We start from the raw sequence: 23,857 nt of genomic DNA on the forward strand, positions 1-23,857 counted from the left end.
TTTAAAAGGGAGGAGCCAAGATTGTGGAACAGCATGGAAGTTTTTTGTGTGTCTTGCATCCATGAAATACAGCCAGACTGACACTAAGCCATCCTGCACACCTAGAAAACTGATTTGAGGATTAACACAACAATCTGCACAACCTGAACCACACAATTCAGTAGGAATTCACCCCAAAACAAAAAGCACAAAGAAATGACAGCTAGGGATTTAACCAACACAGATACAAGCAAGATGTCTAAACCAGAATTTAGAATCATGATAATAAGAATACTAGTTGGAGTCAAAAGTAGATGAGAATCCTTTTCTGAGGAGATAAAAGAAGTAAAAACTAGTCAGGATGAAATAAAAAATGCTATAACTGAGCTGCAATCACGGATGGATGCCATGGAAGGAAGGATGGATGAGTCAGAACAGAGAATCAGTGATATAGAGGACAAACTTATGGAGAATAATGAAGCAGAAAAAAAAAGGGACATTAAAGCAAAAGATCATGATTTAAGAATTAGAGAAATCAGTGACTCATTAAAAAGTAACAACATCAGAAACATAGGGGTCCCAGAAGAGGAAGAGAGAGAAACAGGGGTAGAAGGGTTATGTGAACAAATCATAGCAGAAAATTTTCCTAACCTGGGGAAAGACAGAGACATCAAAATCCAGGAAGCACAGAGGACCCCCATTAGATTCAACAAAAACCGACCATCAATAAGGCATATCATAGTCAAATTCACAAAATACTCAGGCAAGGAGAGAATCATGAAAGCAGCAAGGGAAAAAAAGTCCCTAACATACAAGGGAAGACAGAGCAGGTTTGCAGTAGACCTATCCACAGAAACTTGGCAAGCCAGAAAGGAGTGGCAGGATATATTCATTTTGCTGAACAGAAAAATATGCAACCAAGAATTCTTTATCCAGCAAGGCTGTCATTCAAAATAGAAGGAGAGATAAAAAGTTTCCCAGACAAACAAAAATTAAAGGAGTTTGTGACCACCAAACCAACCCTGCAAGAAATTTTAAGGGAGACTCTCTGAGGGGAGAAAAGATGAAAATATAAATACATACATACATACATACATACCATAAGCAACAAAGATTAGAAAGGACCAGAGTACACCACCAGAAACTCCAACTCTACAAGCATCATAATGGCAATAAATTCATGTCTTTCAGTACTCACTCTAAATGTCAATGGACTGAATGCTCCAATCAAAAGACAAAGGGTAAGAGAATGGATAAGAAAACAAGATCCATCTACATGCTGTTTACAAGAGACCCACTTTAGACCTAAAGACACCTTCAGATTGAAAACAAGGGGATGGAGAAACCATCTATCATGCTAATGGTCACCAAGAGAAAGCCAGAGTAGCCATACTTATATCAGACAATCTAGACTTTAAAATAAAGACTGTATCAAGAGATGCAGAAGGGCATTATATCATAATCAAGGGGTCTATCCACCAAGAAGACATAACACTTGTAAACATTTATGCGCCAAATGTATAAATCAATTAATCACAAAGAAACTCATCGATAGTAATACCATAAGAGTAGGAGACTTCGGGGCGCCTGGGTGGCTCAGTCGGTTAAGCGGCCGACTTCGGCTCAGGTCATGATCTCGCGGTCTGTGAGTTCAAGCCCCGTGTCGGGCTCTGTGCTGACAGCTCAGAGTCTGGAGCCAGTTTCAGATTCTGTGACTCCTTCTCTCTGACCCTCCCCCGTTCATGCTCTGACTCTGTCTCAAAAATAAATAAACGTTAAAAAAAAAAAATTAAAAAAAAAAGAGTATGAGACTTCAACACCCACTCAGAGCAATGGACAGATCGTCTAATCAAAAAATCAACAAGGAAACAATGGCTTTGAAGGACACACTGGACCAGATGGATTTAACATATATTCAGAACATTTCATCCTAAAACAGCAGAATACGCATTCTTCTCCAGTGCACATGGAACGTTCTCCAGAATAGACCATATACTGGGACACAAATCAGCCCTAAGCAAGTACAAAAAGATCAAGATCATACTGTGCATATTTTTTTTTTCCAACGTTTTTATTTATTTTTGGGACAGAGAGAGACAGAGCATGAACGGGGGAGGGGCAGAGAGAGAGGGAGACACAGAATCGGAAACAGGCTCCAGGCTCTGAGCCATCCGCCCAGAGCCCGACGCGGGGCTCGAACTCACGGACCGCGAGATCGTGACCTGGCTGAAGTCGGACGCTTAACCGACTGCGCCACCCAGGCGCCCCCATACTGTGCATATTTTCAGACCACAATGCTATGAAATTCAAAATCAACCACAAGAAAAAATTGGAAAGGTAACACATACTTGGAGACAGAAGAACATCATACTAAAGAATGAACGGGCTAACCAAGAAGTTAAAGAGGAAATTAAAAAGTATATGGAAGCCAATTAAAATGATAACATCACAACCCAAAACCTCCAGGATGCAGCAAAGGCGGTCATAAGAGGAAAGTATATAGCAATCCAGGCCTTCCTAAAGAAGGAAGAAATATCTCAGATACACAACCTAATCGTATACCTTAAGAAGCTGGAAAAAGAATAGCAAATAAAACCCAAAGCCAGCAGAAGTCAGGAAATAATAAAGATTAGAGCAGAAATTGATGCTATCGAAACCAAAAAAACAGTAGAACAGATCAATGAAACCAGAAGCTGGTTCTTTGACAGAATTAACAAAATTGATAAACCACTAGTCAGTTTGATCAAAAAGAAAAAGGAAAGGACCCAAATAAATAAAATGAAGAATGAAAGAGGAAAGATCACAACCAACACAGCAGAAATAAAAACAATAATAAGAGAATAGTATGAGCAATTATACACCAATAAAATGGGCAACCTGGAAGAAATGGACAAATTCCTAGAAACACATAAACTACCACAACTGAAACAGAAAGAAGGAGAAAATTTGAACAGACTCATAACCAGTAAGGAAATCAAATTAGTAATAAAAAATCTCCCAAAAAACAAGAGTTCAGGGCCAGATGGCTTTCCAGGGGAATTCTACCAAACATCTAAGGAAGAGTTAACATCTATTCCTTTGAAGCTGTTCCAAAAAATAGAAACGGAAGGAAAACTTCCAAACTCTTTCTATGAAGCCAACATTACCTTGATTCCAAAACCAGACACAGACCCCACTAAAAAGGAGAACTATAGACCTATTTCCCTGATGAACATGCATGCAAAAATTCTCAACAAGATATTAGCCAACCGTATCCAACAATACATTAAAAGAATTATTCACCATGACCAAGTGGGATTTATACCTGGGATGCAGGGCTGGTTCAATATCTGCAAAACAATTAACGTGATTCATCACATCAATGAAAGAAAGGACAAGAACCATATGATCCTCTCAATAGATGCAGAGAAAGCATTTGACAAAATACAGCATCCTTTCTTGATAAAAACCCTCAAGAAAGTAGGGATAGAAGGAGCATACTCAAGATCATAAAAGCCATATATGAATGACCCAATGCCAATATCATCCTCAACGGAGAAAAACTGAGAGCTTTCCCCCTAAGGTCAGGAACAAGACAGGGATGTCCACTCTTGCCACTGTTATTCAACATAGTATTGTAGTCTTAGCCTCTGCAATCAGACAACACAAAGAAATAAAAGGCATCCAAGAGGAGGATGCCAGGAGGAGGTCAAACATTTACTCTTTATAGATGACATGATACTCTATATGGAAAACCCAAAATATTCTACCCCAAAACTGCTAGAATTGATTTATGAACTCAGCAAAGTTTCAGGATATAAAATCAATGCACAGAAATCAGTTGCATTCCTATACACCAACAATGAAGCGACAGAAAGAGAAATAAAGGAATTGATCCCATTTACAGTGGCACAAAAAACCATAAAATACCTGGGAGTAAATCTAACCAAAGAGGTGAAACATGTATACACTGAAAACTATAGAAAGCTTATGAAAGAAATTGAAGAAAACACAAAAAAAAAAAAAAAAAAAAGGAAAAAGATTCCATGCTCCTGGATAGGAAGAACAAATATTGTTAAAATGTCGATACTACCTAAAGCAATCTACATATTCAATGCAATCCCTATCAAAATAACACCAGCATTCTTCACAGAGCTAGAACAAATAATCCCAAAATTTGCATGGAACCAGAAAATACCCCGAATAGCCAAAGCAATCTTGATAAAGAAAACCAAAGCAGGAGGCATCACAATCCCAGACTTCAAGTTATACTACAAAGCTGTAATCATCAGGATAGTATGGTACTGGCACAAAAACAGACACTCAGATCAATGGAACAGAATAGAGAACCCAGAAATAGACCCACAAATGTATGGCCAACTAATCTTTGACAAAGCAGGAAAGAATATCCAATGGAATAAAGACAGTTTCTTCAGCAAGTGGTGCTGGGAAAACTGGACAGCGACATACAGAAGAATGAACCTGGACCACTTTCTTATATCATACACAAAAATAAATTCAAAAAGACCTAAATGTCAGACAGGAAGCCATCAAAATCCTCGAGGAGAAAACAGGCAAAAACCTCTTTGATCTTAGCCGCAGCAACTTCTTACTCAACACGTCTCCAGAGGCAAGGTAAACAAAAGCAAAAATGAACTACTGGGACCTCATCAAAATAGAAAGCTTCTGCACAGTGAAGGAAACAATCAGCAAAACTAAAAGGCAACCAACAGAATGGGAGAAAGAATTTGCAAACGACATATCAGATAAAGAGTTAGTATCCAAAATCTATAAAGAACTTATCAGACTCAACACCCAAAAAACAAATAATCCAGTGAAGAAATGGGCAAAAGACATGAATAGACACTTCTCCAAAGAAGACATCCAGATGGCCAACCGACACATGAAAAATGCTCATCACTCATCATCAGGGAAATACAAACCAAAACCACAATGAGATACCACCTCACACCTGTCAGAATGGCTAACATGAACAACTCAGGCAACAACAGATGTTGGCGAGGATGTGGAGAAAGAGGATCTCTTTTGCATTGTTGGTGGGAATGCAAGCTGGTGTAGCCACTTTGGAAAACAGTATGCAGGTTCCTCAAAAAATTAAAAACAGAACTACTCTACAACCCAGCAATTTCACTACTAGGTATTTATCCAAGGGATACAGGTAAAATGTTTCAAAGGGGAACATGCACCCCAATGTTTACAGGAGCACTATCAACAATAGCCAAAGTATGGAAAGAGTCCAAATGTCCATTGATGGATGAATGGTGGATGATGGATGAAAGAAAATGTGGTATATATATACAATGGAGTACTACTCGGCAATCAGAAAGAGTGAAATCTTGCCCTTTGCAACTACGTGGATGGAACTGGAGGTTATTATGCTAAGTGAAATTAGTCAGAGAAAGACAAATATCATACGACTTCACTCATATGAGGACTTTAAGAGACAAAACAGATGAACATAAGGGAAGGGAAACAAAAATAATATAAAAACAGGGAGGGGGACAAAACATAAAAGACTCATAAATATGGAGAACAAACTGAGGGTTACTGGAGGGGTGGGAGGGGGTATGGGCTAAATGGGTAAGAGGCACTAAGGAATCTACTGAAATCATTGTTGTACTATATGCTAACTAATTTAGATATAAATTTAAAAAATAAGAAATTAAATTAAAAAAAAGAATTTGTTTTAAAAAAACATATAGGTGCTAATCTGTAGCAATCTCTGGGATTTAACTCTGGAGCCAAAGGATGAGTAAAACACAGTTCTTGACTTCAAAGAATTGATGTCTAGTGGGAAACACAGACATGAACATGGGACACTGTGAAAGCACAGGATGAGGCTCTACCAAGAGAGCAAGTCTCAATGAATCCCATACAGGATCACTGAATTTCACCCTAAGGTTGGGGTGAAGACAGGGAAGGATCCACTGAGGATGACCTCATCAGGTAGACCAGGAAGAGAAGGGCATCTTAGACAAAGATAACTACAAATGCCAGCAGGCAGAATTTAGAGGCAGCACAGGAATGATGAGAACTTCTCCAAGGCTTATGTGGGAGAAGCTGGAACTGGGAAGGCAGGCCACAAAAGGGGTTCACTTTGTAGAGAGCTATAGGATGGCATTGTGGAGGCAAGGTTAAAGAGAACTTAGCCTGGAGGGTACAGGTGACAGTGAAAGGAAGCCAGGGTTGGGGCAGGAAAGTCAAACCTAATGGCTTCAATGAAGTCTAAGCCAGGGAATGGGAGTAAGAGTAGATAAGGGGCACTGTCCTAGGGGAAACTTGCTGTAGGTGGTGGTATCGAGCTGGGAACTCAAGATTTCAGAGAGTAAATTGGCAAGAGGGTGAGCTAGGAGGCATGTCTGTGAAAAGACAGGAAGAAATTACTGGCTAGATCAGAAAACTCAACCTGGGGAGTAGAAGGAAACAATATAAATAGAGCAGGTAGGATCAGATTAGAGAGAGTGTAGAATCAAGGCAAAGCAGTCACTGAATTGCATGTTGAAATGGTCTTCAAGGGGGCGCCTGGGTGGCTCAGTCGGTTAAGCGTCCGACTTCAGCTCAGGTCATGATCTCACGGTCCGTGAGTTCAAGCCCCGCGTTGGGCTCTGTGCTGACAGCTCAGAGCCTGGAGCCTGTTTCAGATTCTGTGTCTCCCTCTCTCTCTGCCCCTCCCCTGTTCATGCTCTGTCTCTGTCTTAAAAATAAATAAACGTTAAAAAAAAATTGAAATGGTCTTCAAGAAGGACAGTTTGGCAAGGATGAGATGCCTGCTTTGGGTTAGTGTAGATTAAGGCCAATGAAGTCAGTCCTAAGGTTGCTGCAGAAATCAAGAAGTGAAATAACAAGAGGAATGGAGAGTGGAATAAGTGGAATGGAGAGTGCATTGCACAAAGTGGGGAGCTCGCAATGACCAGTCTCCCTTCTCAAAAGGTCTATACCTAGCTCCTAGACCCAAAAGGTCTATACCTAGCTAATGAGTGGACATTAGCTTCTGTGACTAAGAGCAACCCTGGCCACAGCTGATGGGACCAGGAATGGACATCAGATCTAAGGAAAATAAGTCCAATTCTCTTAGAAATTCTAATCAAGGAACACAAGATAATTTTCAAGATGGCAGTTGAACTTAAAAGAGGTCATTGTGGAAAAAGGCCTTGAAAGGGGTGGAGGGCAGGAAAGGGCATAATTTGTTGATTAAACAAAATAGGCATATGTATGGGAAAGGATATAGCATAGTAGCTAATAACTTGAACTCTGGCATTCCCTATCAAAATAATGTCAGCATTCTTCACAGGGCTGGAACAAACAATCCTAAATTTGTATGGAACCAGAAAAAATCCCAAATAGCCAAAGCAATCCTGAAAAACAAAACCAAACCTGGAGGTATCACAATTCCGGACTTCAAGCTGTATTACAAAGCTATAATCATCAAGATAGTATGGTACTGGCACAAAAACAGACACATAGATCAATGGAACAGAATAGAGAACTCAGAAATGGACCCACAAATGTATGGCCAATTTATCTTTGACAAAGCAGGAAAGAATATCCAGTGGAAAAAAAGACAGTCTCTTCAGCAAATGGTGCTGGGAAAACTGGACAGCAGCACACAGAAAAATGAACCTGAACCACTTTCTTATACCATATACAAAAAAAAACCCTCGAAACAGATAAAAGACCTAAATGTAATACAGGAAGCCATCAAAATCCTCGAGGAAAAAACAGGCAAAAACCTCTTTGATCCTGGCCGCAGCAACTTCTTACTTGACATATCTCCAGAGGCTAGGTAAACAAAAGCAAAAATGGACTATTGGGACCTCATCAAGATAAAAAGTGAAGGAAAAAATCAGCAAAACTAAAAGGCAACTGACAGAATGGGAAAAGATATTTGCAAATGACATATCAGATAAAGAGTTAGTATACAAAATCTATAAAGAACTTATCAAACTCAACACCCCAAAAACCAAATAATCCAGGGAAGAAATGGCCAAAAGACATGAATAGACATTTCTCCAAAGACGACACCCAGATAGCTAACAGACACATGAAAAGATGCTCAATATCACTCATCAACAGGGAAACAGAAATCAAACCCACAACGAGATACCACCTCACACCTCTCAGAATGGCTAAAATTAACAGATGTTGGTGAGGATGTGGAGAAAGAATGCTTTTGTACTCCTGGTGGGAATATACTCCAGTGCAGCCACTCTGGAAAACAGTATGGAGGTTCTTCAAAAAATTAAAAATAGAACTACCCTATGGCTCAGCAATTGCACTACTAGGTATCTATCCAAAGGATACAGTTGTGCTGATTCAAAGGGACACATGCACCCCAATGTTTATAGGAGCACTATCGAGAATAGCCAAAATATGGAAAGAGCCCAAATGTCCATTGAAGGATGAATGGATTAAGAAGATGTGGTATATATATATACAATGGAATATTGCTTGGCAATAAAAAAGAATGAAATCTTACAATTTGTAACAACAAGGATGGAACTAGAGTGTATTATACTAAGTGGCATAAGTCAGTCAGAGAAAGACAAATATCATATGATTTCACTCGTGTGGAATTTAAGATACAAAACAGATGAACATAAGGGAAGGGAAGCAAAAATAATATAAAAACAGAGAGGGATACAAACCATAAGAGACTCTTAAATACAGAGAACAAACTGAGGGTTGCTGGTGGGGTGTTGGGTGGGGATATGGGTTAAATGGGCAAGGGGCATTAAGGAGGGCACTTGTTGGGATGCGCACTGGGTGTTATATGTAAGTGATGAATCACTAAAGTCTATTCCTGAAGTCATTATTACACTAAATGATAACTAACTTGGATTTAAATTTAAAAAATAATAAAATAAAATAACTTGGACTCTGAAGTTCTTTTAAGTAGGCTTCATGTCCAGTGCAGAGCCCAATGTGGGGCTTGATTTCATGACCCTGAGATGAAGACCTGAGCTGAGATCATGTGTTGGACGCTTGGGGTGCCTAGGTGTCTCAGTCGGTTAAGTGTCTGAATCTTGGTTTTGGCTCAGGTCATGATCTCATGGTTCCTGAATTTGAGCCCCATGTCGGGCTCTGTGCTAACAGTGTGGAGCCTACTTGGGATTCTCTCTCTCTCCCTCTCCCTCTGCCCCTACCCTGCTCATGCACTCTCTCTTTCTCTCAAAATAAATAAGCTTAAAAAAAAAAAAAAGAGTTAGACACTTAACCAGCTGAGCCACCCAGGTGCCCCAATGGACTCCGAAGTCTTATTGCTTGTGTTCAGGTATTAGTTCCACAGTTTACCAGTTATGTGAATTTGGGAATTTTCCTTAACCTCTCAATGCTTACGTTTTTTTCATCTTTCTCATGGAGATGAAAATGTATCTCTTTATAAAGTTGTTTTGAGGATTACATGAAATATACACATAGAGTGCAGCAGAATGCCCAGAGCATAGAACACTAGCTAGAAGGAACATGCACAGGACTTGGTAATTAACTATGGGATAAAGGAAAAGAAAGAATCAAAGAGGTCTCCAAGCAAGAGAAAAATAAGGAACAAACATCCAATTTCAAGTGTAAAACCATCACCAGTGGCTACATGTCTGGGAATAATGAAACAAAGTAGTTTCTCACCCCTTGATGTCGTATCTTCTATCTTATTAAGTATGGTCACCTTCAAGGTTTCTGCATTAACCATTAAAAGATGACCCTCTTCACAGCCAATGTATAGGTCATTTGTTGGAGTCCAGCAATGCATAGTTGGGTGAAGCAAAGGATACAGATCGTCTTTAGGCTTTAGGAAAAGATTAGAAACCTTGTGTTAACAACATTTATGGCTGTGGTACCAGGTGGCTCATTCAGTTAAGCGGCGGACTTGAGCTGAGGTCATGATCTAGCAGTCTGTGAGTCGGAGACCCTCATCTGGCTCTGTGCTGACAGCTCAGAGCCTGGAGCCTGCTATGGATTCTGTGTCTCCCTCTCTCTCTGCCCCTCCCCCACTTGCACTCTGTCTCTCTTTCTCTCTCTCAAAAATAAATAAACATTAAAAAAGAGAGAGAGAGAGAGACAACATTCATGGCTTAAGAGCCAGAGAAATACCCAACAGAATAACTTCCAGAAAGAAACAAATGAATATGGACTTATATCCTTTCAATTCATTGGTCCTGTTTGCCAAGAGCTAAGTGAACTTACCATTCCTTGCTCCACTTATCATTCTATATTTTAATTCACTAAGAATATATAAGATGGTCTTGCCAGCATATTTGGAGTTCTAGTGTCACAGGGTTTCATGAAAATTTTAAGTAATAACTCCTACACTGCTTCTTGGTAGACTTTTTTGCTATCTCGAATCTAAGAAAGACGTTGTCTAGCTAAAATCACCCTTTCTGAGGAAAACTTTTGTCATCATTTCACCCTCCTGATTCTGCAGGGGGCACAGATATGATTTTCCTTGAGTGGTTATGGAGAAGTTGACCCAGATCCTCTGGCATAGTTTTTAGGAAATGAAAAGAGGACACGTGCCTGATTTTGGTGGCCTAATTTGGTTCATGAAACATCCTATGTGATTTTGATACCATGAAAAACTCAAAGAGAAAGACACAACATCTATGGAATGTGCCTAAAAGCTGGCTTTGGGAAGTAAGAACAATATGGACCAAGGATCTAAGGCAAACTTTTCCTGTAAAGGACCAGGTAGTGAATATTTTAGGCTTTGTGGACCACAGAGGTCTCTGTCACATATCCCTTTTATTTTTTTTTAAACACCCCAATAAAAAATGCAAAAACCATTCTTAGCTTGGGGCCATATAAAAACTGGCCACAGTTTGTTGATCTCTGCCTTAGATGGTAATACCTCAGTAATATGGCCCCTGCAGCTTTAAATACTCATGTTCCACAGGGGACACGCTCTTCTGTCAGCACAGAGCAGGTCTCCTCATAAGTGAAGGCCTCCCTGCTTTCCTTCCTGGAGGTCAAGGCAGCTGTGGCAGCTATTTTGGGCATATGCCCCACAGCACTGATTAAAACTATGAATTCAGAATACATAACACAGGACTGCTTCCTTTCTAGTTAAACAAATCAAATATACTAGTTTACTTACTTAGTTATTACTGTCTGAGCTTTTGGTTATACTATAGCACTGTTTAGAATTGCATTAGCTAGAAAGTAATGTTTTTGTTATCTTTAGGATCCTTACACCCATTGGAACAGAAAAAAATATTAATAAGCTATTGACCAAATTAACAGAATTTTTGAATACTTTGAGACCTCCATGTTTATTTCATTCTTTCATTCACTTTTTAATTCATCTAAAAAATATTTATTAAACACTTACTACATTCCAGGTACTGTTCTAGGCACAGGGATGTAGCAGTGAACAAAACAGACACACACACACAAAAATCTCTGCCCTCATGGGGCTTATGTCCTGGTGAAGGGAAACAGAATAAAAATAAGCTAAGAAGTTAACCATATAGAATATTATATGTTGACAAGTGCTGTGGATAAACATAAAGCAGAAGTTGGAATAGGTTCTACAGTTGGGGAATACTGCAAACCTATTCAACAGTAATTTTTTCATTAGAAACTCCTCAATATATACAAGCTACCTTTCTAATAAATACTCAATTACTTGAACAATGTAGTATATACTGTTCTTTTAATTTAGGAATGATTTGTAGGTCCAAGGTAAAGCAGGTATACCGCTGTCAAAGTATTTCTACTAGATTCTTAACAGACATAAATTTGTTACATAACTTGTATTTAAACATTTATTGGATGTTGCTGATACACCAGGCATTGTGCCAAGTCCTAAGGGATCTCTCTTCTCAACAGGATGATCACTTAGGTGAGGGAAGAAGTATTAACAAATATCAAATCAGAAAACATGATAGGTTATAGCAGAGGAATGTTTAAATATCACGGGAGTGTTGATGAGAAAGCAATTGGTTCTTTTTGGTGGAGCGAACAAAGTATGGAGAAAGAGTTATCATTTGGAATGGACCTTGATGACTAAGGCAAAAATCTTACATAGCAGCAGTCACCATGATAATTTTTTAAAAGGAAATATATTTTTTAATATAATTTATTGTCAAATTGGTTTCCATACCGCACCCAGTGCTCATCCCAACAAGTGCCCTCCTCAATGCTCATCACCCATTTTCCCCTCTCCCCCACCCCCCATCAAACCTGTTTGTTCTCAGTATCCAGGAGTCTCTTATGGCTTGCCTCCCTCCCTCTCTGTAACTTTTTTTTCTCCTTGCCCTCCCCCATGGTCTTCTGTTAAGTTTCTGAAGATCCACATATGAGTGAAAACATGTGGTATCTGTCTTTCTCTGACTGACTTATTTCACTTAGCATAATACCCTCCAGTTCCCTCCACGTTGCTGCAAATGGTGGGCATGAAATAGATCAATCATTGACCAAAGTCAATATATCAGAGTATAAGCATATATAAATCAATCATTGACCAAAATCAATATATCAGGGTATAAGGATATATTGACTTTGGTCAATGATTGATCTATTTCATGCCCTCATAGCCTTGGATTGTTAAAAATAAATACTGGATTAATAATCTGGCCACCCTATGGGCCAAAAAGGGGGGCAAAACCACTCAAAAGGATTAAACTGCTGCTGATTAGTGACACATTTGTGGTGTCTAATTGAGATTTGACTCCTAGGGAAGAGTTACTCACTGAATGCCATTATTTAATCACGATTATTTAAAAGTTTCTTGGGTTGTCTTGATGACATCTAACCTTAGGCTATATATTACAAAGGGACAGACTCTTACCTGGTATGGCAATGGGCTGAAAAACCTTTAAAAAACCCCACACATATCTAGTTCTCACATCAGTGAATCTATGGGTATGCAACGGTAAGTGAGGATTACAACTTGGAGTTTTCTGGCCTTAATATGTTAAACTAGTATTGTGTGTGGCTTTTCTTACTTTAAGATAAACCTGGGCTTGTCTTTCTATTACTCTCTTCATCAATAAATATGTTCTGTGCCATTGAAAAATGAATGTGATATTATATGGATTATGTGATCAGAAGCAATAATTTTAAATTCTAAAAATTCTGAAATTTTAAAAGAAAATAGTGTTTAAAAATATTTGTTGATAATGCCACCCCATTGTTCAGCTCTCTGGAATCACAAATCAAAAATTTTGGTCACTTGAAGACCGAACATGAAAATTTTGAGTCTAACTCAATATTGCTTTAGAAAATGTAAGCATCTGGGGTGCCTGGGTGGCTCAGTCGGTTAAGCCTCTGACTTCGGCACAGGTCATGATCTCACGTTTCGTGGGTTCGAGCCCTATGTCGGGCTCTGTGCTGACAGCTAAGGGCCTGGAGCCTGCTTCAGATTCTGTGTTTCCCTCTCTCTCTGCCCCTCCCCTGCTTGTGTGCTCTCTGTCTCTCTCAAAAATTAACATTAAAAAAAATTAAAAAAGAAAAAAGAAAATGTAAGCATCCAAATATGTTTCAGAATACTTGAGTTTATAAAAGGAATTCCTATTTACTTACTTCTATTGTTTTTAAGGTAGATGGAAAAAGAAAACTGGACACTTGAGATTAAATTCATTATCTTGGATCCAGTTTCTGCCCAGATAACATCTGCCTTTGATTTTCCCCCATGGTACTGCTAGATACTGTTTCTCATGCCTTAAATAGGTTGTGTAATGTGAGGCAGGCCTATAATGTTGGCTACAAGAGACATAACGGTAGTATTTAATGTTTGTAATTTTGCAAAAGTTCATAGCTTATCAATTTTTAAGACTCCTCTTATACAGATCAATTCATTACTGATTTCTTTGCCATTGGTTGATACCCAAGTCACAAGAAATGTCATTCAAACAAAGGAAAAGAATCAAGACATTTGAGATCTATTTTTGGTTATGCTTCCACTCATTGTATAGACATTAATCAATGTTTTAGCCATTTTTCTCACCTTACTTATCTATAAGATGAAAAAGTAAATATTGGAAAGCTTAATTTCCAATATAAATGTAAAGTACATGCTTTATTAATATTCCCTGTGTGATTTTAAAATGTGTAACTTTAGGAGCACCTGGGTGGCTCAGTTTGTTAAATGTCCAACTCTTGATTTCAGCTCAGGTTATGATCTCATGTTTCGTGGGTTCAAGTACCATATTGGGCTCTGTGCTGAGACCGCACAGCCTGCTTAAGATTCTCTCTCTCCCTCTCTCACTGCCCTTCCCCTGTGCACATATGCACGCTCTCTCTCTCTCTCAAAAATAAATAAATAAATAAAATAAAATAAATAAAAATGTCAAACTTTAGCATTAAAATTCTGTTTTCAGAAAAAAAAGGTTAAAATTCACTGAGTATAAAAGTCGTAGGAAACAAAGATGTCTGTTTATTATGAGCATTAAAAAAAAATGGTGACTCCACATTTCAGTACTTAATGAAGGCATTTTATAGCATTTTTCAAATGATAAAGACAGATGCCTGAATTTTACATATTTTATGTAGGGTTCATCCTGCTGGTGCAAATGTGAAAGATGAGGGCTCCTACAGAATTTTACTGCAGAAGAAAAGATTCAAGATAGTTGAAAATGTGGGTTTCTAGGCATCAAATACTAAACGTAGAAACATTTTTTTCAAGTTGTAAACCCTGATGGTTCATCTATTTGTATTTACTTTGCTGCCCCACTGTGGCTGAGCGTGGTTGTATTCTAAGGCTAGGATTTGTCCTCTTAAAAGGAATTGGTGGTTTTCAGTATTGAAAAAGTGAATAATTGTCATCCTTTAGAGGAAATACTAAGAGCATACACAACCTTTCCTCTTGGTGGCGAGAAATTTTTAACAAACTAATTACCATGTTGAATTATTTTTAACATCTATATCTCAGTTCTCTTTGGCGGGACAAAAACATTTGGGAGCTTCACTTCCTTCATCCTTGGCTTGGAGTTTTAACACAATCATTAGGCTTAGCCTAACGGAGCTCCTCACCTTCATGCCAAAGGCCTTGAGTGAGCTCCCCGCCTACCTCTTGACCTACAACTGCAGATCCCCCTCATTTACTGTGCTGTAGCCACCACAAGTTTTCTTCGCTCTTCAAACACACTGATTTATTTTCTTCCCCCAGGGCCTTTGTACCTACAGTACCCTCTGACTGAACACTCTTGACCCTGTTTGTAGCACTGAGTCTCCTTGTCCTTCAGGTCTCAGTGTAAATGTCATCTCCCCAGGGGCCTTCCTTGACCAACACATGTTAATCTCTTCCTCACTTCCATCTCTTCCCCCATTTTTCCCATTATAATAATTATTACATTTTGCAATGATTTAATGTATCTCTTTATTTGTTGTTGTTGTTTTGTCTCCCTGATAGAATATAAGCTCCAAAGGGTCGGGATTATGCCTGGTTGGTCATCATGTGATCCCATTGCCTAAAACAGTGCCTGCTACATAGAAGAAGCTTGATATATATGTTGACTTGAATGAGTGTGTAGCTGTTAACAAACTCCCTTCAGAAACTTTCTCCCACGGCCTTGTTCTCTCTTGGCTTTGCTCTTATTTCTGTGATTGTTCTTTCTCAGACTCTTCTACTAAGTCTCAACTCTTAACAAATCGGTTTCCTCTCTGGCTGTCTTGCCTGGCACCCTTTCTCTCCTTTCTATCATCCCTCCCCTGCTCCAGTCCTCCACTATTCCCTCTGTGGTAATGACTCTGGCTTCTGTGTTTCCAGCCCTGCCTTCTACACCCCAGCAACAGGTCTGATGGCCCAATTTCCACCTGGCACCTATATCTGGATGCCTTCCCAGCATCCCAAATTCAATATGTCCAAAAATGAAATCAGGCCCCAGCTCTCTGTTCCTATTATCAGTGTCATCATCCTCCCAGTCAACCAACCTCCCAGTCATCATCCTCCCAGAGACTTCATTTCTCATGGTCTCCAGGGCTAATCTGTATTAAAAACCCAGGATGATCTTCTCTCTATCCTGCATGTCTCATGAGATGGTTATGAGAATCAAATAGGCAAACAGGAAGAGGTGCCAGGTAATTACCCTGAAAGTTTCTGCCTCTTCTCCTACTAGCCCAGCAATGGCTGACAGTGGGAGCACCGGTCCATAGATAAGATCCTTGGGCAACGAGGTGGGGAAAATTACATCTGTTTCGTTATAAAATGACCCATCTTCCATAGGTAGTTTTACTGACCTTTAGGAAAAAGAGAAATCAGAATAATCATTAACAAAAACTAGTCACTGATGGAGCAACTGCATATTGGTGATAAACAAGGTGGGGAGGTAATGTAACTTGTAAAAAACAAACACGCAACCAAACCAGATAAACACCAAATAGTAGATTTAAAAATACATATCGCAGGGCGCCTAGGTGGCTCGGTCGGTTAAGCGTCCGACTTCAGCTCAGGTCATGATCTCACGGTCTGTGAGTTCGAACCCCGCGTCAGGATCTGTGCTGACAGCTCAGAGCCTGGAGCCTGTTTCAGATTCTGTGTCTCCCTCTCTCTCTGCCCCTCCCCTGTTCATGCTCTGTCTCTGTCTCAAAAATAAATAAATGTTAAAAAAAAAAAACATATCGCAAAAGGACAAGTAATGCAGTTATAAATTAAGCACACAGGGATTTTTGAAAATTTTCAAAGTTAATATCTAAAGCTGGGATTGTACAGGCAGGGGTCAGGCAGGCGATGCGTAGCCAGGTGGGAGACTGTGGCAAATGGGAAAATGTGTTCCCTCCAAAAGGTGGTAGGTGCCACTCAGTTCTAGCCAAGAGGGTTTGTTGAGAATTGTGGTTCCAGAATTTTGAAAGACTATCATAATCTGGATATTTATGAGAAATCTCTCAAGTATTAAATGTTGGCAATCAATTCAAATAAAAATCAATGTGGGCCAAAATAAACGTACATATCTTCCTTGATTTATGATGGGGTTATGTCCCAATAAAGCCATCATGAGTTGAAAATATCCTAAGTCAAAATGAATTTCATACCTCTAATCTACTGAACATCATAGTTTAGTCTACCCTCCCATAAATGTACTCAGAACACCTATATTAGTTAGGCAAACTACATTAGTTGCCAACCTACAGTTGGGCAAAATCATCTAACACAAAGCCATTTATTTATTCATTCATTCATATATTTATGTTTATTTATTTGAGAGAGAGAGAGAGAGAGAGACAGAGAGAGAGAGGAGGGGCAGAGAGAAGGAGAGACAGAATCCCAAGCAGACATCAGCACACAGCCCCATGCAGGGCTTGAACTCACGAACCCGTGAGATCACAACCTCAGCTGAGATCAAGAGTTGGATGTTTCACCAACTGTGCCACCCAGGCACCCCCACAAAGCCTATTTTATAATGAAGTGCTGAATATCTCAAGTAACTTCTTGAATATTATAATGAAGGTAAAAAACAGAATGGTTGTAAAGGTGCGGGATGGTGGTCAGCGCACAGGTTATCTACCCTGTGATCACATGGCTGACTATAAGCTGCAGCTGCCACTGCCTAGCGTCGTGAGAGTATTGTACCATGTATCTCCAGCCTGGGAAAAGGGCAAAATTCAAAATGTGAAGTATGGTTTCTATTGAATGTATATCACTTTGACAACATCCCAAAGTCAAAAAATCTTAAGTAGAACCATCCTAAGTCAAGGACCATCTGTACATGTAGGTTGTATTTAGCTACCTTTACAACCTCCAATATCAAGAATTCATTTTCAAATATACCATACATCTACTTTTAACCCATAATACAGCTATAAAAGGGCGTTTGAAGAATTCATGGCTTTATGCCTTAAATTTAAAACTTCCTTGGTTATGTTTTATGAATGATAAATAATTTTTTTTTTAATTTTTTTTTCAACGTTTTTTATTTATTTTTGGGACAGAGAGAGACAGAGCATGAATGGGGGAGGGGCAGAGAGAGAGGGAGACACAGAATCGGAAACAGGCTCCAGGCTCCGAGCCATCAGCCCAGAGCCTGACGCGGGGCTCGAACTCACGGACCGCGAGATCGTGACCTGGCTGAAGTCGGACGCTTAACCGACTGCGCCACCCAGGCGCCCCTGAATGATAAATAATTTTAAAAACGGATCATGTAAAAACAGTACCTACTATTCAACCATAAGGCTTCAATGTTTTCTAATCCTGCTGGCTTTCTGAACCACGACAATCCACTCACTTTGCCTCTCACTTTAGCTGCTTATAGAAAAGTCACAACTCAACATTCAGAACTAGAAGAAAATATTCAAGGCAAACAAAAGGAGAGAATACTGGGACCAATTACTTGCCCACCTTGGCAAGGATTTGATAGAGACATTACCCATTTTATGAATGTCTCTGCCTTGAGACAGATTTGATTATTCGTTGGGTTCTTATAAAAGTGAAATTGAGACATAAAGGGTACAGAACAGAAAGAGGTGTCTTTTTTAGGATTCTCCATTTAGAAAACTTTACATTTTTCTTAAGAAGGCAATTTTTCAAAAATTGCAATTTCAAGGATGTATATACCCAGCATCAACTTAGTCTTTGACTTTGTGGAATACATTGAGAATAGTCAGTTCAGAGGCACCTTGAGTCTTTAAACTCCTTTAACAAAGGCACTATCATCATCAGCTATTACCAGGACATTGGTCACAAATTTCTTTTTGACCCAGTTCTATTTAAGCAGGTAATTCCCATGACTCCACTATATGCAACTACCCTTCTGTTTGGAGGTTATGTGAATGAAGGTATAATCCATATGTTTTCCATATCTAAAAGTTTCTTATTTTTGAGATTCCAGTTGTACACCAAAGTAATAGGAGCAAAAACTCATAACCATCCTTTTTTCATATAAATAGGCATGTTTTGAAATTGTAAAGGAAATCAAATTTTGGTAAATTAAATCATGTTGGAAAAGGCTCGAGGATGACTTGGTATTTAGAAGAAATTCATTGAGAAACCAGGTCATAGAGAATCCTTTCAAAATGCAAGTAATCACTCCAAGGGAATTACACATGTAGAAAGATGCTACAACTGAAGATGTTTAATATGTACATATAAAGCCAGTTAATTCATCAAACTGATGCAATCACATTACATGAATGCAAACTAAGACCACCACCTTGTTGTGTAACTAAGTCTCTTACTTTGCTTTTAAATAATGCTCCTGGTTACTTTTTTCAACGGTCCACACGGTCAATGCACTTGGACTTGATAAGCACAGCTGGCGCCAGTTCATAGGGTTAAAAGTCATGCAGCTTACATCCACACCAGGTTGTGACTTCTTGCATAAAATGACACTTGATTCCCATTTCCTTAGAGAGAAATTGTGTTTGGTAAAAAAAATAATTCATTTAACTTGACATCTTGAGACCATTTATCTAATTACATATATTGAGTCTCAATATATAATTTATTTAATGATATAATTTATTTAATCCATATTAATATCAAATTTATTAATTATGCTATACCCTTCTAAGAAAGCAAAATAACTGTGTGTTTTAACAATATTACCCTGTCATGTGCTATAAAGGCTATTTTATCTTCCTTATTAAATTTGAATTTAAATCATCCAAATCTAGAAAATGGAATATATCATCACACTTGCTGAAAAACAAGTATCTAAATCTCAACATACTATATATGAATACTCCAGATTGACCTATGTTCACTATACACATTGATACCAATTGATTATTTACTGACTTTTAAAAATCAGTACTTTAAAATATTTCATTCATTTACCCATTTGAGAGACTATCCTGAATCCCTACCATGGGCAAGGTCTTTTATTAGATGAAATGGGAGGAAAAATAAATGTGAGCTATCTCCTCCTCCAAGGAGCTAGCACTCCATTCAGGCTTCTGACTGGGAAATGGAATTAATATTTACTGAGCTCACCTTGCCTTTTGGCACCCTCCTGCTCTCACTTCCTTCCACCTCCATCACAAGTGTTCTGTCCCTCATGTCAGCCATTCTCTTACTGGTATCACTGGTTCCCTGAATCTTTTGACTTTCTGCCTCAGATCCCTGGACCAACCATCAACCCTGGATGGATAGAACTGAAAGCCCAGGATGCTGGAGACATTGGAACAAAGATCAGAGGACTATGTGTGTCTGTGACATTATAAATTCATGGTTAATGCCCCCACCCTTGGACCCTCAATAACCCTTGCATCCTGCTGTGTTTCTCTGGTCCATTCTCTCTCCCATTCTCTCAATAAGGGGAGAATATTTTTAATATTCTCCACTCTCCTGAAGTCTCCAACCTCTCCACCTCCTTCTTCCTTTCAGTGAAGAGATCCCATTAAGAAGATAGAGGCTATCGCCTGGGAATTCTCCCCAAATTTCTGCTATCAGGATATGCATCATTCTTTCCTCCTCCTGTTACAGTGGAAGGCATGTACTTCCTCTGACCTAAGGCTATTTTCACCACCTGTGTGTGGGGTCTTTGCCTCCTTAGGAACATTAGTTTTTCCATTATTCATTCTCTTCTACATCTTCAGACTCTCCCTCTCTCCTGACTCTTTCCTGACAACACTTAAATGTTCATCTGCACCATCTTTTAAAAAGCCTGCCCTCAATCTCACCCTTACATGTCTTTCTGCCCTCCCCTGTGAGCCAAACTCCTGGAGTTGTTCTAAACTCTCTGCCTCTTCTTTCTCACTCCAGCTCTCTCTCATGACTGGAAATCTGCTCCTTGTCACCACCAGTCCACTGACACAGCTCTCTCCAAGACCCACCAATATCCACCTTCATCCTAAATCCAACAGTTCTCAGTCCTTGTCTAACTTGACCTCTGCAGGATTTGACACTGCTCACAATGATCTTCTGAAATGACTCTTGGGATCTCTGTCACACACCTCTTAGGGGACATCTCATGCCTCTTTCTGGGGCCTTCATCACCTGTTCCGCCTAGCTGACTCAGTGGCTGTCTGACTGTGTAGGCTTTGATGAACTTCATGTAGGCACACCCCACATGTGCCTCACCTCATGCCTGCTCCACATAACCAGAGGCTCCCTTGTGCCCCTGGAAATGACATGCGGGAGGTCTAAATAAATCAGAAAGTGTGGCTGTTAACACTCTGTGCAGGGATATCCCACTCAGTGGGATAACAAGAGTCAGTGGATAAACTCTCATCTCTTCCTCCCCACTTCCTAGTCTACTACTGTCTGTCACTGACGAAGGACTTTCCATGTTCATAGTTCATTCTGCCTCTCAGAAGACCATCTGTGAGACCAAGCAATCGACTGCACTTGGCACCAAGTGCAGAGTAATGCAGTTGGCCGGCAAAGTAATGTGCCCTGATGCTGGCTCTCTTCCTTCCCTGCCTCCCTCCACTTTCCCACTTCCACCTGCCTCCTTCCTGGGATTGCGCTCCCCACTAAAGAAGTGGCTCAGGGGCTGTTACCTCAGACTCTGCTTTCTAAGGAATACTGGTTGAGGCATATTCTGGAAAGCCCCCATGCTCAGTGTCCCTCCTCCCTTCATAACTACTCCTTCTGAGCTTCCTAGGTTTCTCTTCCTCTTTCAGACCCTTTTATTGGTGCTCTCTAGGTTCGGCCCGAGGTTCTTCTTTGAGTGTTCTTATCCACTTCCAGCATTTTGAATACCACTTTAACAACTCCCAAACTTCAGCTCTCTCTTGAGCTCCAGTCCTGTACATCTGTGGCAGAGGCACTGTGTCCCTCAACATCTCTTCTCCATTTCTTTCTGTGAGTGACAGAACTCCTAGTTTTTAGCCAGCCACGTAGTTACCCACACTGAGGACCAAATTTCCCAGTGTCCCTTGTAGCTCCACAAGGCTTGTGACTAAGCTGGTGAGTGGGATATAAGTGGCAGTGATGTGTGCAACGTCTAAGCTATGCATTCCAAGAAAGGTTTGTGCTTTCCTCTTTATCTTTTTCCCTTCCCACTGGCTCCCCAAAATACATGGGCAGTGCCCCCACTTTACATTAGAGATGAGGGCAACACTCCAAGAGAGGGAGAGCAACAAGTTAGAGGCAGACTGGCCCGAGACTAGGGAGCCACCATTCCAACCATGGGCTACTCATACCCAGACTAGTGAACTTGAAGGAAACTTCTGTCTTGTTTAAACCACTTTAGGATGATTTGGGTTTCTGTGACAGAAATTGAACTTAAATCCTAACTGATCTATCAGTTGCCCCAACTAGATATATCCATTTATTTATCTCAGGCACCCTCACCTCAGTTTGTCTCAGCTGGTCTTCCCCCATTGCTGCTTCCAACTTCCCTCTACCTGTGTTCTTGACATCTTTCTGACATGAACCATAATGACCATAAGTTGTCAAAGTCACAACTCTGGGTAAAACCCTCAGCTGTCCCTCTCCCTCAGCACCACGCCCAACATTCAGTCACCAAGTGCCATGGAACTGCCTCCTAAACACCTTCCAAATCTCTCCACTTCCTTCTATCCCTACTCCCACCACCCTAGTCCATGCCACAGTCACCTCTCACCTGAGCCACCAAAGCCTACTAATTCATGTTCATGCCTATTTCCCTCCAATATACTTTCCATGACATGGCTAGAAGGAGGCTTCTTACACACAGATCTGCTCGTGTCACATCCCTGCTTATAACCCTTTAACAGCCTCCCATCACCTTTAGGATAAAGGATGTGCCTATTAGCATGGCTTAGGCATAGGGTGAGTATTCTCCTGGTTTAATTATTGACAACATCCCCTCTCACTCTCAAGTGTCCTGACTTGCATGATAAATTACATGGTCACTTATTTATAAGGCTGCTCATGAGCCAGCCTCAGCCTCAGACTGACCGCCTAGGCTTACCTCTCATGACCCATTTCTGGTTGCCATCATTATGATCTCTTAATTAAATCTTCAAACTTGCCATATTTTCTCTGACCTCATGCTTTGCACATGCCTTTCCTCTGTTTAGAATTCTCTTCCTTATCTTCTTCACAAGGTTGATTCCTACTTATCCTTTAAGTATTGCTATAGGTTGAACTGTGTCCCCCCAAATTCATTTGTTGATGTCCTATCAGTACCTCAGAATGTGACTGTATCTGGAAACAGGGTCTTTACTAAGTTAAATGAAGTCATTTAGTGTGGCCTTATTCCAATATGACTAGTATCCCTGTAAAAAGGAAAGGGGAAATTTGGAGACTGATCTACATACAATGAGAACACCATGTGAACATGAAGACAGTTATTAACAAGCCAAAGAGAAAAGCCTAGAGCAGATTCTCCCTCATAGCTCTCGGAACAGACCAACCCTGTTTACACCTTGATGTTAGACCTCTAGCCTCCAGAACTGTGAGACACTAAATTTCTGTTATTTCAACCACTTAGTAGTACTTTGTTAATAGCAGCCCCAGCAAACTAATATATCCATTAGTAGGTGAGTGGATAAATAAACTGTGGTATATTCATTCCATGGAATAGAAAGGAATGAAATATTGACACACACAGGAGCATAAGAGAATTTCAAAATAATTATGCTGCATGAAAGCCAGGCTCCCCCAACCCCAAAAGAGTCCATAATGGATGACTCCCTGTATAAAAAATTCTAGAAAATGCAAACAAATCCAGAGTGATAGAAAACACATCAGTGACTACCTGGGGAAAGGGGCCAAGGGTTGGGACAGGGATGGTGTAAGTGTGGAAGGGCCCATAAGGAAACATATGAAGGAGCACAAGGAAACTTTAGGGGGTGATAGATATATTTATTATCTTGATTATGGTGATGGTTTCATGGGTGTGTACACAAGTAAAAACTAATCAAATTATATTCTTATATGTGAGTTTTTTAATATGCCAATCATACCTCAATAAAGCCGTTAAAAAAAAAAAGAAACCGAATAAACTAAATGTAGTTCTCTGAACCTAGATTATTATATTTTTGTATAAGAAATGCTGGTGTGTAAGGAGTATCTTCAATC

At 39.8% G+C, this 23,857-nt stretch overlaps 1 protein-coding gene across 4 annotated transcripts in view; it reads right to left on the reverse strand.

Annotated features, from left to right (window-relative positions):
* The window catches only part of CFAP43 (cilia and flagella associated protein 43), a 132,270-nt gene that overhangs the window by 92,859 nt on the left and 15,554 nt on the right, over positions 1-23,857 (reverse strand). For all 4 annotated transcript variants that reach the window (XM_086680800.1, XM_086680798.1, XM_086680799.1 and 1 more), the window contains exons 4-6: positions 19,081-19,248; positions 15,999-16,149; positions 9,601-9,760 (exon numbers count right to left, since the gene is read on the reverse strand). In XM_086680800.1, coding sequence (XP_086536926.1) covers positions 9,601-9,760; positions 15,999-16,149; positions 19,081-19,248 — 479 coding nt within the window. The remainder of the gene's footprint in view (positions 1-9,600; positions 9,761-15,998; positions 16,150-19,080; positions 19,249-23,857) is intronic.

The sequence above is a fragment of the Puma concolor genome, chromosome D2 (genome assembly GCF_028749965.1).
Source record: "Puma concolor isolate L17-30 chromosome D2, mPumCon1.1.hap2, whole genome shotgun sequence".
Classification (NCBI taxonomy): domain Eukaryota; kingdom Metazoa; phylum Chordata; class Mammalia; order Carnivora; family Felidae; genus Puma; species Puma concolor.